Source organism: Kwoniella mangroviensis (genome assembly GCF_000507465.2).
Source record: "Kwoniella mangroviensis CBS 8507 chromosome 1 map unlocalized Ctg02, whole genome shotgun sequence".
NCBI lineage: Eukaryota > Fungi > Basidiomycota > Tremellomycetes > Tremellales > Cryptococcaceae > Kwoniella > Kwoniella mangrovensis.
In genome coordinates, this window is record NW_027062534.1 from 2,380,826 (window position 1) to 2,399,514 (window position 18,689).

Below are 18,689 nucleotides of genomic sequence, written 5' to 3' on the forward strand. Positions count from 1 at the left end.
ATCTGGATTGACGATTAATGAACGGATAAGAAGAGATTGCACCAACGTGACGAGCGACGAGGATCAAGGCTGATGGAGGTCGTGTATGGGAATTTGACAGGTGATGGAGAGATGGACGCCAACAGCAATGATGGATGAATAGGAAATTGAGAACAGCATAGACAGTCTAGCAAAGTGACGGATTGCAAAGTCTATGCTGTTCTCTTGATCACCTTTGTATATAACCGTGCCTGGCTATACCCCGATTGCGCTTGGACCACCATCTCTCGACTTTCTTTCGATGGATTGATGAAGCTTCATAATGGTCACAACATCACAAGATCAACATCTCCCAACATCTGTGCATATCGACGTCGTTGTGCTCATCGCAAATCCTAGCATAAATCACTCAAAAACTCGTTGATAGCTTTGAGCACCAATTGGTCTTGAGAGAACTACCTCCACCGAAATGTCACGAATATGATCGACAACGATGAGTTTAGTAAGAGTTCGCCAGTGTATCAGACTGGGAGGGAACAGTAAACCTATATTAAAATCACTCATTTGCGGCAAGTCATTTTCGACGACCGATACGATCAGAAAGGCAGCCTCAAGGTCTGAGAAGATCACAACGAGCTTCAATCTATCGGATCTTCCAACTCGGGCGCTCGGTGATGATGGACAACCTCTACCACCACTAGGGAAATGGAGAGAAGACGTGGTATCGCATGCAAAGGTGGATAATCTACAAAATGGTGAGCCAAGTAGAGCTTTGCGTGTGTCTGCTTGAGTACCAATACTGATCAACAATCTCAGCTTTACCTCACCTCGACACTGCCGTCTTGTCGCCTGCCGAGGAGCAAGCCGAAGTCGACAGGGCTATAGCAGCAGGTATTATACCTAGCTCAGATCTGTCAAGAGAGGTATATACCAACTGGCTTAGATTCCCGGATTGTATCCTTTTGACCAGAGTAGGGAAATTCTATGAAGTGAGTTTAGGATTTCCCCCACGTAGTTCAAGTGATCTCAATCGCTGACTGGCAACAATGCTCCCGCATGTAGTCATATTTCGAACCCGCTCGGCAACTGTCCTCAATACTGAATATAAAACTTGCTCAAAAATCGTACAAAGTCGCCGACCCAAATCAGACACAAGAGCCGAAATCTTCAAAATCAAAATCCAAGGGGAAAGATATAGAACGGAAATTCCCTTTTGCCGGTTTTCCGGTTGCTGCATTAGACAAATACCTCAAGATACTGGTACAGGAATTAGGTCATACCGTTGTAATAGTTGAAGAATACGACGAAGAGGGATCTATCGCGTATGTCGGTAAGAAGCTTACGGCTGCTACGGGACCGAAGGAAAGGAGGGTATATAGGGTAGTCACTCCAGGTACGATGGTCGATGAAGGTTGGTTAGATGGGAACGAATCTAGGTACCTACTTGCTATATCACTCGGGAGAGATAATATTGATCTCGACGGAAAGAAGAGCACTAAAATGACATTGGCTTATACGGATGCCTCAACTGGCGAATTCTTTACTAAGGATACTACTTTGGCCAATATGGAAGATGAGCTAGCTAGAATTGCACCTCGTGAAGTCGTTCTCGATAGATCACTACTATCGTTATGGCAGGATAACACCATCAGGCCAAATCCCAATATTGGCATCGCTACGACAGATCTTTTCAACCTTCTTCAAGTACTGGGTGTACATGTATCTTTCGCCGATCCATATCAATCACCTCCATTATGGAGCAGTAATATCCTTCCTTCCGATATACCTTCTCGGCCCAGAAACACAGAGGGCATTGCAATAGCATTACTGAGGCATCATCTACAATATGCGTTACGGGAATCCATGCCAACTTTGACTCAGCCAAGTCGACAGGTCAGCGAAGCTCAAGTGCAAATCGACGCAGCAACCTTGCAAGCTTTGGAAATTAGGCATGCACTGCGCCCAGGCGGATTGGTAGCTATCGGCGAAAGACAAACGATCTCTCCTGTATCATCACGAGGTACTTTACTCTCTGTCATATCGAAGACTGTCACTCAATCCGGTCACAGACTATTGATTCGTACGCTCACATCACCGTCAACTTCGTTGGAGATCATCAATTCCAGATTAGCCCTGGTTCAAGCGTTTCATGATAGGGAGGATCTAAGAGCGGAGTTGAGGGATGTACTCAGAGGCATAGAAGATGTCATGCGTATCGTGCAGAGATTTAGAGGTCAAAGGGGAAGTAATAGGGATATATGGGACGTGGGCGTGTGGATCAGGACGGTCGAAGGTATATTGAACCGGATCAAGGGTGAACTAGCGTATGAGATACAGAACGATACGGATCGAGCTGGATCAGAAGGAGTCCTACGCCTACAAGAGCTCATAGGAGAATTTCAGCCCCTTGGTGATCTAGCTAAGAAGGTCGAAGACTCAATTGACGAAAATGCGATTATGTGGAGCTCGGCCCCGGAAGAGAGCGAAGATGGGGATGAAGATCCAGGAGAAGCTATGATAGCCAATGAGGGAGACAGAGCTAGTAGTAAAGAAACTAAAGAAAGCAAGAAAGATAGAATTGACAGGGAGAAGCAGGAGAAAGAAGATAGACAATGGTGGATTCTTTCAACGTGAGCTAAAAATGACCTGAGGGCTATAAATCAGAAGCTGACCTGACCCGATTATCCAGCTTCTCAAAAGAGCTTCAGGCTGTGCATGAAGAGCTCGCAACTCTGAAGAGGGAGAAGGAGAAATTGCAGTCTGAATTAGCCAAAAGATACGGTAAGTTGACACCCAGAAATCAACCGATTGCGTCTAGCTCATCAACCTGGTCACCCAGCCACACCTAATCTGAAACTTCTGAAAGGGATGAGGTATGGATACCATGTACAAATGACGTCAAGTGAAGCTTCAAAAGTTGAGAAAGCCAGATCGCTAGAGAGAATCGGCGGGACAAGTGGAAAAATAGCGTACTTCGCACATGGTGTAAGTCTGGACAATATGATGACATCGACAACAATAAAATAGCTACGAACGTCTCATTGTGATTATGTGTCTGATCGGAGCTTATATGTGCGTTTGATGAAATAGCCTTGGTCAGCTCTAGGCGCCAAGACTGAAATAGCTATGGAGACACTTTCTATCGCTCAGCGGCGAGCCGAAAGAGACCTGAGAAACATGGTGCGTCCCATCACGTCTATCTGTCTACTTGACTTTGAAAAACTAATGGATGTGTTTCTCGATAGATCACTGAACAAGCTGACAAGATCCAAAAGAATGCTGAATTGGTGGACGAGATAGACCTGACGATGAGCTTTGCACAAAATGCCAAAGAAATGGGATGGGTAAGACCCGAGCTGGATGACTCGTGAGGGATCCTCAGCTCAATAAAAGCATTCCTGCCATTAACAAGCTGACAGCATGTTCTTTTAACCTTTGAAAAATCAGTGACGACCTGGATATTATAGCAGGAAGACATCCGTCAATTGAATCATCTCTACTCCAGTCTTCTAGAACTTTCACTCCCAACGACACGCATATGAACTCGTCATCCCATCTACATATCATCACTGGGCCGAACCAAGGTGGTAAATCCACCTTGTTACGTCAGACAGCAGTCATAGCGATCCTAGCTCAGAGTGGGTCGTTCGTTCCTGCCGAGAAGGCCAGAATCGGTATCGTCGATAAGGTTTTCAGTAGGATTGGAGCGAGAGATGATCTTTGGAGGGATAGGAGTACATTCATGCTTGAAATGGTCGAGTGAGTGTAATGATCTCAAAAATGCACTCTGCCAATTTGGTACATTGGAGAAGGGCTAATCTCGGATACGCTTGTAGGACTGCTGCCATCCTGAAAAATGCTACCAGGAAATCATTAGTGATTATGGATGAGATTGGTAGAGGTACGACCTTACAGGCTGGCGTTTCAATTGCATATTCTACCTTGGACTATATCCTGAAACGTATTGGATGTAGAACAATGTTCGCAACTCATTATCACGAGTTGGGAAGGATGTTGGCCTACGGAGACGATCGAAATGGCAGAGAGGAAATGGGCAGGAAGGGAGTGGAATATTGGTGCACCGACGTCGATGAGGTGGTATGTCACGTCACGGCGTCTGATTTTGTGAAATCTCAGCTCATGGTCATGAGCTAATATTAAAATCTCATCTAAATAGGATCAAGCTTTCTCGTATTCTTACAAGTTGAAACCTGGTATCAATCATCAGTCCCATGCCATTGTAAGCTGCCTCCTTTGCTCTCTTTGTTCGGAAAACCCGGCTTATTCTGTACTTTTCACTTCTCATCAATATCACAGAAAGCAGCCAGATTGGCAGGGATGCCAGAATCATTCCTCCAAACAGCAGAAGATACACTCAAACACGTACAGAAGACAGGTCGATTTGACCCACCTTCTACTGTCTCGCAACTCAAGAACACATGATTTTGCACCCAGCATCTTGACTCTATCAAATTGATCCCTTCATCGACCTTTTTTTCTCAATCAAATCATAGTTGATTTACCGGACGGAGAAGATATATAAACCTGCATCATTCATATCAAAGCATTTGCATTGTTCTCATTGATTATCATTATATAATAAATTACATTAGACATTAGGAGGATGTACATTATGAACATACACATCAGGAATACTCTCCTCTCAACCCCTCTGATTTTCGTCGGTTTCGTCATCTTCCTCATAACAAATCGACCAATCCACATCTTGCCTCGCAAATTGCTGACTATCCACAAATGAATCCAATTCACATAAACCGAAATTGGCTAATCCTGAAAATTCACATGATGGGTGGTTACCAGATTCGATCTTATCGCTACAGTGGACAAAATGCAGATTAGTCAGATAAGGTGCTAATGGCGTGGGTCAATTTGACATCAGAATATGATGGAGTTGGAAGCCACGAAATGACTTACTTGATCAGAATTCTGATATAGTCCCTCTTACCATCATTACCTTGATCGTCCCTCAATGGACTTCCAGCTTCTGGATCAGGTTCCCAATTGCCCATCTTGCATGATACTCTCTCAAACACCATTCGAGCTCCGAAGGGCACAATCCGGGATAGTATATAGGTGCGTTTAGGAGGTACTGAGGTGGTTGGCAAGGGTCGGTGTTCCTATAAAGATTATCAAAGAAAGGAGTGAGCGATGTCCTTCAGCTGGTGTAGATTTTGTACACTTACTGTTAGCAATCCCAAAGCTGAGATTGTTTCCAACATCTCATTATCGTGTCCGAAATCCTTTCCAAACAATTGTGTATTAGCTGTGTGGTTGCTGTCGGTAATTTGTCGTGAGGAGAGGTGCAACTTACTACGAATAGGCGTTTGCCACCCTTTGGAAAAGTCCTCTCATCAGAATCCAGGGTATGATTTGTAGTGGTGTTGTCGATGACATCCGAATCTGTCAATCTAGCGAGGAGCTCATTCACATATCCAGCCTAAACGACAGCAACACTGTATTAGCTATGAATCGCTGATCAGTCAGAGAAATGATAGCTTACACCCATCGTAGGCCCGTATCGCTGGAGGAACCGATAATCAATTAGTTTCCATAAGCCTTATAACTTTGAAACCGAGAAATATAGTACTCACACTCGTTTCACCGAGATCATACCATCTTTTCAGATCTTTACCGTGTCCGAAGATTTCCCATTCGTCCTTCGTAAAAGTTCCACACCATTTCGACCATCCTTCCCATTCTGTACCCTTGCTCTGAGAATCATAGCCACACATATCTGCTAGACACACTAGATCATCCATCTCAAGCGCCGGCCGAGGCTTTAACACCGCATTTAGTCGATTCAGCGTAGGCTCGAGAAGTGGTGATAAGTCTGAAAACCTGAGTTCGCTAGGTTTGGGAGAAAGGTTCTGAAAGGCTGGACATGAATGTACTGATAGTGTGTTGTTATATGCCTATGGTGCGGCCAACGTTGCTCGTGTCAGTTCCGTTCATTCGCATAGTAGGTCCAAATATAGGTGACATACCTCTCCTTCAGGAATGACCAAGTCGACTTTGGGTAGTTTAGATACGTCTCGCAACTTGAACCTTTCGCCTCTGAAGCCCTGGAATTCAATATCATCAGCTCAACATGATGCCCTATACGTATATCTCAAAGCAGGTGCTTGCATCATGATCTAGTCAATAGCAGGTTATGCACCTACCTCAAGCCAATATCCCGAAGTCTCAACGACTCTTTCACCGCCGGAAGACCTGGTAAAAATACCTTCTGCGTTCCGCAGGAACGATCCATACATCTGCTTGACTTGTCTTCCAGAGATCCATGACCTGTAGGCGAAAGGAAGCCGATCAGCTACTTATTCGCAGCGAACCATCAAAGTCCAATTTGAGGGAGTAAGCTCTCACTTACTGTTTTCTACCTTGATCCGTCAATCCATCGAAATCCCAATCTTTCAACTTTAGATCCGTTCTGGCTAAGAAAGCAAGTTCGGGATGCCTCCTTGGGATCTGAACGTCTCGGTTCTCGAGCTTCTTCATAGCTGATAGTAGACATTCTCCGACGCTGGAAGTAGGATACCTAGCGGCATGCCTGTGGAGCTATATTATTCAGCATATATAAGCTTTTCGCCCGTGTTGAATATGTCACGATGAGGATAGCTCACTATGGTGATTTGAGAAATTTCACATCCTTTTGGTAGGCCCTTCTTTCCACCTCCGGGCCCTAATGGTCGAAAAGGTGCGTAGGGTCCTTGATTTCTCCACCACGTTTGCTCTAATCCATTTCGACCGCTTAGAGCTCTACATAGAGGTGTGACGTAGCAGTGCCCATAGGAAGATACATCCCATGCTAAGAATGCGACGATGAGAAGGAGTATGAGGGTGAATATGATAGAGAACACGGGAATAGGGTGTCTACCGTTCCGCTTTTGATGATGACGGGGAGGAGGATGAGATTGGATGGTAGCGATTGTAGGCCGGAGAAGGGGAGCCTGCTCAGCTCCACGACCGTGACCAGTCGAGTGATACATGGCCCCAGACCGTTCTACTTCGGGTTGGATCTTCCCAGTGAGGTGGATCAGTGGCTCGAATGCAAGATGAGGAATGTTCCTTGAAAGAATTGGAAGTCAGTCTTTTGATCTCATGTCTCAGCTTAACGTCTTCGCACTTCTGAACCAGATCGAAGGGGAACCACGTGCATGATGGTGCCCCGCTCGGCCCAGTCCAAAACAATTCTCCCACGGTGGCTGTCTTCGAAGGGATCCGGATAAAAGAGAAAGACAGCTGCTCTCCCATATGAATTGGTACGTGGTCCAAAAAAGTGTGGATTGTAAATATGCATGCAATGAGAGAAAGAAGAGTGCGCTGCGTTATATCCACTACTTCCACCTAATCCTTCTTCACTTCCTGTTGCTCGAGGAGTTTGCCTTTGACTTTCCAGTCGCACGTAATATCCACCGGGAAAATCTCGAATATTATATTTTCGATTACCCTCTGCTCACGTCTTATGGGTTGTTGACCTTTCTTCTGGGTAGTGAGTGCCTGGATCATCAAAAAGACATATCAACTCTCATTCGTTACAGACATGTAACAGAATCTGGTCGATGAGAAGATATTTGTGGTTGCGATTTAACTTACCTGCTGGGTATCAAACCTGATAACGACCTGAGCAGCCATTTTCATATCCCTAGGGTCAACTACCGTCATCCTACTAGAAACCAGATAAGGTGGTCGGTTCTCTTTGATCAATTCCCAAGACATCGTATCTTTTCTACCTCGAATAACATTCAGAGCAGCTGCCAGAGCGTTATCTTTCGATATAGCAGATGCCTGCCCTATCGTACCCCTATAACACCGCAACCGCAATTAAGCAGTACATAAATATGATATGAAGAAGGCGATCAACTCACTCAGCTTGTACCTTCATGTAATCCTGATACATCTTATTAAAGTAGATCATTGATTTCTTGAAATAATTCTGTCTCCTAGTCCATAACATGAACTGTCTCCATGCGTCTGGGGCACTTCGTCGCATATCATTCTGGTATGGTGGTAGAGCACCTCGTTTGATGACTTCGTTGAGCCTAAATTCATATCATGTACATGTATCAGCCCATTGAGCTGATGAAGTTGGATGAAGTCTCACTTACGATTGTCTAGTCAAGGTTGCTCGTTCTTTCCTTTCCTCTTTATACGTCCGATCACCCGTATAAGGAGCAAAGAACCATAAGGGTTTCTGAGGATCTATGTATGATTCTACGTCGATAATCAACCACCAAAATATGATCAGCATACATAGATCCCACGCAGGTAGTTCACAAAGATAATTCGTACTCACCAAAGACGGGTAAATTCTGTACACCCACATCCATACCAGGATTTGTCCTACTCGCCCTAGCCAACATCTGTTTCTGCTCCTCCAATTCTCTCTCTACATCTTGTACGGATCGCGGTTTGGACATCTTAGCTGCATGTTGAGTCGAGGTTGATGATAGATTTCGTATTTGCGCATACGGACTATGCGCTAATTGAGAAGATAGGAGTGGTTTGGCAAGACATTGTAAAGTGGAGGACGATGGAGCTGCTGCTCTCAGCGTAGGTAGGAAGGACATCTTGCCTTGTATCTGAGCTTTAAACGATGTAATGTATGTTGCAACAGTATGACCAAATTTCGAAACATGTTTGATACATTCATCTCTTTCTCTTTTCTGTTATTCGTCGGCAACCGACAACAGCCCGTGTCACGTGACTTTGCATGGGACGGTGGAGCAGGTCCATTATTCATTGCATCCAAGGTGATGAAGACGAAGAGGACCATGAAATCCATGACATGGTGATCTGTGCATGTGGAGAACCTGTCAACAGTCCAATCAGACGCAGAGCAGATACTCGCTCAGGCTCGACTATGTCATTGTCCGTTGCACCAAAGTCCCTCCGACAAACATCCATCTTTCTGTACCCCTTGGTCTCCTGCGTTTCATCAGACTCATCATTTGTCACCTCGCTTCAAAGGCCTCACGGGCACTTGCAGGGTGCTCAGCTGAGATACCATACAACCAAAATGCCCAGACCAAGAGGTAAGCTCAGCTCGTCATCGTATACTTTTGTCACTATACATGAATAAAGCCTTTAGACTGAGCTGTCTTGTGAGTATACAATAGATATCGACCTGTTCCTATCTTCGTATGCAGGTCAAGGGTCAACCTCACTAGGAGATCGAAATTACCAATTCTACTCGAACCAGATATCCTGTCAGCCTGATGGCTTGAAATATGAAGAATGGATGAAACGCTACGAAAATGATATGATAGAATTGGAGATGAATCAGTAAGTCGTGTTCATAGTGAAGTTTAACTCATCCAAACTCGGTATGTGTGTGCTATGAGTGAACATGGCTGATACGGTATACCTTCCTGCTGTAGTGGATATGTTCAATGTAGGTCTTATTGGTGTACATAATATAAGTCATTAAGAAGGAGGAAGATCAGTCAGAAGCTGATGAGTGAATGTGTTTAGGGTTCTTCCCTATAAGAGAAAGAGGCGTGAATCCCCTGGCTCAGCCTTTGACCATAGACGAAATCGATAAGATGAAAGTGGATGAGACGATTCAAGATAGATTATTGCGATCGTACAAGATGGTGAGTGTGTCTAATAGTCATTTTAACATGTTCATACGACGAGAGTATGTGTACTGAGTATGATTTGTATTTCATGACTTGTAATTCCATCGTCTCCTCAAATAGATGTTATCATTCCACGGAATCGACTTCAACAATGGCAAACTCCAGATCTCCAAAGACCACAGAGAAAGATGTAAGCTATCTCTTTTCGACACTATCAACAGTCAAGCTGACATTCCCATCTGATCTCTATCAGTCCGTAACCTTCGCGACCACTCGCATAACCTCCTTCGTCTGACCCGAATCCTCAAACACCTTTCCGAATTCCCCCAGCTCCAGCCCCATGCGGCGAGCCTCGTGTTATTCTTCACGGCCGTCCATTCGGAGGGACTACTGAATTTTGAAGAAGGATCCATGAGGGGTAATTCACTCGATCAATGGTGGTCCAACTGTTTTAGGGACGAAAGTGAACGTAAGACCATAAGGAGTATCGTGAGAAACAGAGGTGGGTTCGGGGAGAAGAATTGGGGTTGGAACGAGTTTGAGAAGTGGTATGATGCGAGGGAATCAAATGGGAAGGAATAGAGTGTCGACCGCATAGATCGGGATGTGTATCATATAGATAAATATATCATACTGAACTGAGGCTAGAGGGCAATTGTATATGTTACATCAACCAAATCATGTATAGTACATTACTGAGATGGCGGACGAGGTGTATCGACCTACTTCCCTAAATCACGATATCAGCTACGAGATAAGTTGAAATGATACTACTTACGATGAATTTACTAATGCATCAATCCTTCACACTTCCACCTAACCCTTTCCAAACACCTTTATCAACCTCTACTGTCCCGATATCCTTTCCCTTTATACAAACCAATCCTACACTTCTTCCTCCCCACCCTCGCCCGAGGGCGGTGTCCGTGGCATATATAGCCTCAGGATCTGATCTGGGCCAATAATCAATTCGATTCTGTCTCACCTCATCCCACTTCTCTATCTCTTCCGAGCTAAGCTGTTCGATGGGTTTGGGATAAAGGGGTTTGTACTCTTCTGAATCCCTAAGGATGAAATTCTGATCGTGGTCTATACAGATCAAGTAGCCTATGATCGTACGACGATCGAGCAGGGTGATTGTCAGCTGTTGGTTCAGGAGCGATTGGAGGGACGGTGCAGGATCAGTAGAGGTGGTGCCGTTGGTTGATGTTTGTGGGTTGACAGTAGAGGATGTTGATGATGATGATGGTGGTGGTGGTGGTAGATAGGAAGGGGCCATTGGTACGATCATGATCTCGATCAGCACGATCCTCAACAGATGAGCATTAACGTCGTGTATGTATATATGAATGAAGACTTTCTCCAAGTACGAGAAAAGCATGGAAAATTACTCTTGTGGAGTAAGTTATCCGACGAGATTGTTGTTGTCGCTCTCAAAGTGGAGGGATCAACGTCAACTCTTGAAGTCTCATCAGAAAGCTATGTCACATCTTATCGAGTACCAGACTAAAAAGTACTGCTCATCTAATGCATACATATTCCTGGATTTGTATTGTAAAATCTAAAGAATGTCCATACACTAAAGAAACAACCAACTCATGATACTGTAAAATACGCGTGTGTAATGTATCTTGGTAGAATGTGAAAAATTCATATTGGCTTTAACATCAAGCCTTTTTGTGTGTCAGCCATGAAGGTAACGAAAAGTAACAAATGATGATTGTAAAAAGGTAACAAAATGATGATGAAAATGTTTAAAATCAAAAAAGTCCATACACAGATGAAATTCTTATGTGGAAATTGTCCTCAATCCATTCTGAGATGATTTATTCGTTTATTCTCTTTGTAAAACCGTATGAGGATCCGCTACGTCCGATTTTGGTGGTGGTCTAGGTACAGGAGTAGGCGTCTGATTCCTACTTGGTGGTCCACTATTACCTAGAGCTGAACTTAATTCAGGTATAGGAGGGACATTCCCTTCGTCTGAACCTTGTCTTGATCGATTGGATAAAGATGTATTGGACGGTGCTCGTGTATGTATTGGAGAAGGTTGATAATCTGACGTATGCAAAAATGCATTAGCCAAGATGATCATCATCGTTACAAGACTAGCATCGAAATGTATGAATTAACTCACCTTGCTCATTATACTGTCTATTAGACATTCTTCTCATCCTACCCATCTCATCCAATCCTAATTGATAACCACCATCAAGTCTACCTGTCTGTCCGAAGAAATCACCATTCTCATCTGGTCTCGCACCCAACAAAGTAGGCATGGTAAGTTGTATTGGTCTACCTTGATGTGGTGCTCTACCGGCGGGACCCACGTGGAGATACCTTGACGAACCGAGCGAAGCCATACTTCCAGGTCGGGGATAGCCTATCGAAGATCTAGGTGAAGGGTACGAGTTCCGACCTGGTCCACCAGATGAAGGTAAACCGATCATCGAGGTATGAGGTGAGTTACCTCGAGAATAGTCTACACCGGATTCAGAGGGATGACGAGAAGATGCAGGTGATGGTGCTCGCTCTGAACCGTTTCCTGATTGGTTGCCTTCTCCACGTAGTCGATCGATCGAAGCTACACGACGGGGTTTATGTCCTCCTCTGAGATCATCACTTGATGCTGAGCCTCCTCGAGACAGAGAGGTATCTATTGGGGTCAAAGTTGGTTTGTGGCCGGCAGCAGGAGATGGGAAGGGATGAGCGGGAATATTGGCTCCAGTCGACAGAGGCGGCGAATCGGAAGAAGTAGACGAAGTCGAAGGGGGCATGGGAGGTGATGCATCGTGATTCATTGACGCCATAGTAGTAATGGGATAATTGATGTGAGATGAGGGAGATCGGGAGTGAGAAGCGAAAGTCGAAGACGGACGAGGTGGTGCCATGGCTATTGAGGCAACAAACAATAAGCTTGATTCTCTGTTATGACATGAGGCAAGTACACTCACAAGCTGAATATGTACTTGTCCGACGCTGATGGTTCATACCACCGCCCATCATTGTGGATTGCCTACTCCGAGACATAGACGACTGAGCATGTCTCATCGGAGGCCTGCGAAGGAATAAAAATCAGTCTCTACAAACCTGATATGCGAGAGGAAAGCATGCAATAAGCAACGTAGTAGTAACGCAAACTTACGGAGGGGGTACCTTCTCTCCTCTGGACCTTCGTTTCCTCTTCCATATCCAAGCAAAAACAAACACCACTATTATCCCCACAATCGCTCCAGCGACGATTCCGCCAATTGCTCCTCCTGATAGACTCTTAGTACTTGATGAAGTCGCACTTGACCCTGTGGTTGTTATCACATCTGCCGATAGAACAGTGGTGGACGCTGTTGCTGAGGACGAACTTGAACTGGAAGCGGATTGTGATGTCGACGTTGATGCAGATGTGGGGGAAGCAGCTGCCGATGATGAACCGCTTGCACTGGCACTGGCTGCCGTACTACTAGCCGCTGTTGAAGCTGAAGCTGATGCTGAAGCCGAGGCTTGAGAGGCGGAGGATCCAGCAGCTGACGAAGTCGCAGCTGCGGCGGAAGATGCTGCGGCAGATGTCGATGCTGCAGCTACTGAACTTTGGGGCGTAGCTGCATTCTGAGATGCAGCTGCTGAAGAAGACATACTATGTGTATATCAGAATCGTTGCTTGCTGTTATTGACTTTAGAGTACGAGGACGATGAGGATCCAAGCGTATGATCAAGGAAGCTTTGTGCGTCTAACAAATGATTTGGCCCTTCTTGAAGCTGAGTGGTTTGATGATGGCTTGTGTATCGAACAGGTCTTTATGCTACAGTTGTATGATGAGGAGAAGCTTGATTATACGTTTTGTAAGAGTGCTGAGTGGGTTCTGACAAAAAGAGATTGTATTGTACTGTATTAACGGAATGGGATGGGATGGGGGTATCTTGAAGTATTGTATTATTTGTTTGATGCTGTGTATACTGGTACTAATTATTAAACGAAAATGGGATGGCCGTAAATCCGCAGTTACTCCTTGACCAAGTGTGCAATGTCGATATCTTCACACTGATAGGTGGATAACGACGAAGACGACAATGTCAGCGATGAGATCCTACTCCTTCGCACGCCAAGAGCGTATGGATAAAAGAGGTGGTTTTAGCCAGAGTGGTGTGGTTAAGCCTGGTTATGGTTGATTATATGAAAGGAACTTTTTGCGTTTGTATGTGTCATATAGCCGTAGGGGAAAAAAAGGCTGGTAAGGTGAAATGACCAAAGCTATATAACAATATTTTGTGAGGCTGCGATTGAAGTTGAAATCTAAAGCTATCAAAAAAGTATAAAGAAGAGCAGTACGTCCTCCTAGTGAATCTACTAGTCTCTCTTGACTGTGCAAGAAGATAAAATTAAACGAAAAATGAGGATGAAAATGAAAACCTCGTATGCCCGACTTGAAAATCCTTGTTTATCTCATGAGATGTAAAGACTAACTCACCTCCAACGAAGATCGTACTCTCCAGATATCTAATGTTCTTCGACCGTTTTGATGTAGTGAGAGTGTCGGTGGGTATACGATGGAATGAAAGATGGACTGTACGGACTGATGAAGATTCCCCAATGACCAAATCAATGCTTTGGTGAACCGTGTGTGTATGAAATACCAGTAAAGGATGATTTTCAGCGGTGATGTTGCGGGTTGGGTGATACCCTCTCACACTACTACTACTGTAACGGTAACCTCCCTTAACCTGAAATCCCAAAACCCTGAACTCTGCTCATCCCATCCCATCTCATGCAGATACAAACCATGCACCATGCATGGGCAATTGCACACTGCATGCATGCCATGTCGTCATTCATCAGGACCCAGAGGATTTTCCTCGGTACTGCACTGCATCCCTGCCTGCTGTCTGCTCATTCCAGTCATCAGCTTTTTTGAGACATCTTACCAGTTCATGCTGCGTATGAGGTATGATGATGCACTGCATCACGTATAGTAAATCAAATTAATATGTAAACAAAACGTGGTATGAGCTCAGTTGATTAATTAAGCAGGATACTATACTGTATGACCGATGACCCTAAAAAAAGGAGGAACCATGCAAGCTCTTCTTTGAGATGACTGACACAAGGGGGTTTCAGCGAACTGCACTAAAAGAAATTTGCACTCTCATCATACGAGATAACGTACGCTACCAAGAATTTGCTTGATAATGCATACAACAAACCCACGAAAGTATAGAAGTACATATATCAGTTTGTCTGAGATAGGAATCAAGATCAATACGCACATATCGGTTGCATTGTCCTTGAGCTCGAGGTACCTCTCCCTCTCCCTCTCATTCCCGTCCGGAACGATCTGCAGCCTGCCAAGTAGATCGGTAAAATAACCTTACCTTGTCTGATGATTTGTTAGTGTCCAACCCCAATTTGCGAGTACTGCTTTCCTGCTTAGAACTAAATTACAGTACTGGAAAAAAAAGACACACACACACATGGTAGAGAAGCTTATAGATCCCTCTTTCGATTATCCTAGGTCATTCATATGCCCTGTCATGTCTCGGTACCATCCTTACATGCAGACCGAAACCCCCGTACCGCATTCTGTACCTCTGTAAAAGGCTAATGACGGTGAAGGAGAAGGAGAAGGAGAAAGAGGGAAATTAAGGTATGGTCGGAGGGATCTATTCCGGGTACCTGAATCGGCGTCAAAGGGGTTTCAACCTGTTCTACCACGAACTGGTAGAATTGAAATGGTTGAAAGTTGATTAGATAAGGTAAATCTGTATTCATAGATTGAGTACTGGTGATAGTATGATATAAATGAGCAGTACGACGTATTCCTAAGCTAGCTTGGCTCGTACTCAACCATCGTACGATCCCATGAAATCTCTTACTCTCCCAAATCCTCAATCGCTTGAAGGATCTTACTTTGAGTTCTCGTCCACTAAATGACCAAATACCATCAGCTGAACTTACTTTACTGCATGTGCCAAGGTAGGCGGGAAGAAGTATGACTGACTTTATTGTTACAGGACTTGGCATCACGACCTTCAATTTGACTCGCAACTTCGTTCCAATTGATTCCTGTCTACAGCATCATAACGTGTGAGCTGATGTGATCAAACGACCGAAAGAACATGTCTACATCACCTTCTTAGGACACATGATTGAGTAAAGTAATTTCAACTCCTCTCCACTCCACGATCCCATTTTCTTACCCGAGGTATTGAGCGGGACTTTCGGTTTCTTCTCAATTGACTTGGTGGGAGTGTCAGTGTTTGATTTGGTTTTCTTGCTTTTGGCAGGTGTATCGTTGATGTTTGGTTTGATATCGACGTCGGATACAAATTGATCAGAGTCGGAAGAGTGTTCCCTTTTCGCCTGCATGTTGATACCGGAAGACAAACTCCGGATTTCGCAATAAGCTAGTTTAAAGGTGATATCGCAGTGAAAAGTTGATCAAGTAAAGAAAGAGAGATGAACAAGATACATAAACTCTTACATCGTTCAGTGACATGAATTCACCTAGAACCACAGCTAAAGACATGTGACGCCTGAGCGCTGATGTGAACATTATGATTGCTGATGGTCTGCACGTTGTCAATGACCCAAAGGACTATCTATACTCGGAATAACCGAAAGTGGAAATTGATCCTGATATCATATGGAGGATCACTGAGTCGGCATGTATGGACATTTTGGTCAGTGCTCGTTTACACGCATCAATACTCTGCTTTACTTCATACGTCCTTGAGGGGCAGAAGGATGAACGACTCAGATCGTAGCTGACTCGGCAATCCCGGATCTCTGACGAGCTCATGCTCTCAAATCGTCATATGCTCATGACTGCTTCCTCGATCCTTTGTCCCAGAAAACGGTACAGCCTAAATGTACACATGATCGTGACGATTCCCAACCACTACACCTTCTATGAATAGAGCAGCATTAGTCTATACCAACGTCTATCGAGACTTTCTCTGCCCTTTAAAGGTTAATATTCCTTGTTTCCTTCTGTATGATTATCCTCACACACGCTCGATCACCAACAGACATTCCAAGCTTTCTTCATTACAGTACCATTCTGGACACTTACTCATCCACGTGATCTGATCTGACCGCCGTACTTGTTTCATTCCACGCTCAATATGTCTGCCGTCATTTCACATTCATTAGGCAATACCATTCGATGTGAGAGCTTAGATCAGCTCGAATCTTCCTTCCAGCAAGCTGTGGAAGCGTACGGTCAAACTTTCACTTCCGATCAGCCCGATGTTCCAGAACATGTCAAGAAACAACATCTCTTCGGAAATGAACGAGAAGGTACAATCGTCAGTCACGGCCTATGCGCAAAAAAAAATCCTGCCCTCGTGAGCAAGTGTCTTCCTCAGTTTTCTAATCGGAAGTTACCATTTGAATTTTACCCTGGGTGAAAGAGAAGCCGACAGCGAGATACAGATCGCATCATCAGACATGAAAGCATCATCAGTGGGCTATTTGCAGATTATCTTGAATATTCATCCAAAATCGATTAAATCGAATGGCATAGAGCTCCCGAGGAACCCAGGCTCTCCGATATGGAAGCCGCAGCCAACAGCTTCAAGTACCTCAGTACATTCCCCGAAGCTTCAGATGCGATGCATGCTGACATCGGATTTCCAGGTCGACGGCTGATGCCATTTTTCCAAGAAATTGCTCATCCAGAGGATGAATATGTATCCCGTATTCAATATGGCCTCATTGCCCATAATATAGTCACTTGTTCTTACTTCGTCTTTCCCCCCCAAAAAACATACTACGGAATTACCGCCTACCAAGGCAGAGTGTGGGGACGACCTATTCCGGAAGGCCTCGTGTGTGCAGTGGATAACAGTTTTCGAGAGATTTTCGACAGCGGAATCTATACAAAAGCCTTTACTGTCCAGGAAAAGGTCATCAGTAGACATGCACGTGAACTTTTCCCACATGCCCTCGAACTAAATCGAATGCTTTTCAGATCCGTCCAGAAGACCGGGAGAAGCTTGTTATCTGGAGAAATTTCGCTTGAAGAATTGGCGAATCGGAAACTCACCGATGTTAAGACGCCGTTCCCTATACCAAGTACCCGAGGCGGTGTTTCTTTTGAGGTAGAAACTGAAGGTGCTGGGACAATATTAATCCAACATGTCTGGAGGCTTCCTTCTGCTGATAAAACGCAGGATGAAATTGCGATTGTCACAGAGTCAACATCAGCTGAAGGAGGATGTGGCAGTGAGGCAGTACCCGAGACAATCACTTCGGACGCCGGTATATCCAAAATGTTGGATGGCTCAGTCTCGATCTTGAACAGCTGAGAACTTATCAGTCTGCTGGATCAATGTGGAAGGGAGCTTCATCGAGCAGAGCCATTGTATCTGTGGGTGTCGTTTTTTTGTCTTCAAGCCTCCTTCCCAGAATTGCGCAGTCATTTTTCACACTGTTCTTTTTAACATGATCTTTAGACCTCATATGCTTCATAATTTAGGCTGCCATTGCGTCATGATGTGTCCTATATGCTATTCGTGAATTATCTCTATACATCTCAGCATGACGGAGACGGACCATGATACATTATAAAGATCTAATGTGCAGCTGTGATGCATCGATGCCATCAGCAATTTCTGGTTAAGAAAATGTCTGCAGATCATCAGCCACCCGAGTGGCTGCTTGGAATCTTGGTCCTGTTGGCCCTTCGTCATCGAGCAAGACTACCTGACGGACAGGCTGTGAGACACTCAATCGACTACGAGAGGCAATGCCGATAGGGCAGACATGTTGATGGAAAGGAGATACCGGTCCTTTGTGAGATTAAATATGGAAAAAGATCAATATTTGCAATTTACAAGCAGGTAGTACAGATCTTCGAATTTGTCCTTTGGTGGAATCATCCATCGTAATGAGGTCATATCCTCGATGGGTTGGATGAGGACAAGGGCTCAGACTGCTATTTCAAGAATGAATCATCGTGTTCACGATGCAAAGAGAGGATGTATGCATTAAAATACTCATCTCATCACGATCTTCCACAATTTCAACCAATTCAAAGATACTGCTGACAGCGCAGTAACTATACATCGGTCGATGCTCAGTCACCTTCTTGGAAACGCCACATATCCAATTTCTGA

The 18,689-nt window shown here is 44.6% G+C and overlaps 8 protein-coding genes across 8 annotated transcripts; 3 read left to right on the plus strand and 5 right to left on the minus strand.

Moving 5' to 3' along the window:
* Window positions 1–472: 472 nt before the first annotated feature.
* Window positions 473–4,422, plus strand: I203_105994 (uncharacterized protein; the record flags this gene model as incomplete). The annotated part of the gene is made up of 12 exons (XM_019147768.1): window positions 473–734; window positions 796–968; window positions 1,042–1,110; window positions 1,165–2,609; window positions 2,669–2,760; window positions 2,819–2,964; window positions 3,070–3,159; window positions 3,225–3,346; window positions 3,427–3,738; window positions 3,816–4,077; window positions 4,157–4,219; window positions 4,297–4,422. 12 exons carry the CDS (start codon window positions 473–475, stop codon window positions 4,420–4,422), a joined length of 3,162 nt encoding a protein of 1,053 aa, XP_019002686.1.
* Window positions 4,423–4,642: 220 nt separating this feature from the next.
* On the minus strand, window positions 4,643–6,986 carry I203_105995 (uncharacterized protein; the record flags this gene model as incomplete). Its single annotated transcript, XM_019147769.1, has 10 exons — window positions 4,643–4,814; window positions 4,915–5,117; window positions 5,184–5,240; window positions 5,312–5,437; window positions 5,501–5,521; window positions 5,592–5,912; window positions 5,985–6,062; window positions 6,162–6,285; window positions 6,368–6,555; window positions 6,621–6,986. 10 exons carry the CDS (start codon window positions 6,984–6,986, stop codon window positions 4,643–4,645), a joined length of 1,656 nt encoding a protein of 551 aa, XP_019002687.1.
* A 358-nt stretch (window positions 6,987–7,344) lies between these two features.
* I203_105996 (uncharacterized protein) lies at window positions 7,345–8,567 on the minus strand (the record flags this gene model as incomplete). The annotated part of the gene is made up of 5 exons (XM_065517883.1): window positions 7,345–7,497; window positions 7,594–7,801; window positions 7,866–8,039; window positions 8,106–8,211; window positions 8,294–8,567. 5 exons carry the CDS (start codon window positions 8,565–8,567, stop codon window positions 7,345–7,347), a joined length of 915 nt encoding a protein of 304 aa, XP_065373187.1.
* A 449-nt stretch (window positions 8,568–9,016) lies between these two features.
* Window positions 9,017–10,160, plus strand: I203_105997 (uncharacterized protein; the record flags this gene model as incomplete). Its single annotated transcript, XM_019147771.1, has 6 exons — window positions 9,017–9,032; window positions 9,117–9,282; window positions 9,378–9,391; window positions 9,472–9,593; window positions 9,699–9,768; window positions 9,832–10,160. 6 exons carry the CDS (start codon window positions 9,017–9,019, stop codon window positions 10,158–10,160), a joined length of 717 nt encoding a protein of 238 aa, XP_019002689.1.
* Window positions 10,161–10,374: 214 nt separating this feature from the next.
* On the minus strand, window positions 10,375–10,857 carry I203_105998 (uncharacterized protein; the record flags this gene model as incomplete). Its single annotated transcript, XM_019147772.1, has 1 exon — window positions 10,375–10,857. One exon carries the CDS (start codon window positions 10,855–10,857, stop codon window positions 10,375–10,377), a length of 483 nt encoding a protein of 160 aa, XP_019002690.1.
* Window positions 10,858–11,412: 555 nt separating this feature from the next.
* I203_105999 (uncharacterized protein) lies at window positions 11,413–13,208 on the minus strand (the record flags this gene model as incomplete). The annotated part of the gene is made up of 4 exons (XM_019147773.1): window positions 11,413–11,636; window positions 11,716–12,471; window positions 12,533–12,636; window positions 12,724–13,208. 4 exons carry the CDS (start codon window positions 13,206–13,208, stop codon window positions 11,413–11,415), a joined length of 1,569 nt encoding a protein of 522 aa, XP_019002691.1.
* A 2,231-nt stretch (window positions 13,209–15,439) lies between these two features.
* I203_106000 (uncharacterized protein) lies at window positions 15,440–15,936 on the minus strand (the record flags this gene model as incomplete). The annotated part of the gene is made up of 3 exons (XM_019147774.1): window positions 15,440–15,493; window positions 15,569–15,637; window positions 15,700–15,936. 3 exons carry the CDS (start codon window positions 15,934–15,936, stop codon window positions 15,440–15,442), a joined length of 360 nt encoding a protein of 119 aa, XP_019002692.1.
* A 1,187-nt stretch (window positions 15,937–17,123) lies between these two features.
* I203_106001 (uncharacterized protein) lies at window positions 17,124–17,879 on the plus strand (the record flags this gene model as incomplete). The annotated part of the gene is made up of 1 exon (XM_019147775.1): window positions 17,124–17,879. One exon carries the CDS (start codon window positions 17,124–17,126, stop codon window positions 17,877–17,879), a length of 756 nt encoding a protein of 251 aa, XP_019002693.1.
* Window positions 17,880–18,689: the final 810 nt, after the last annotated feature.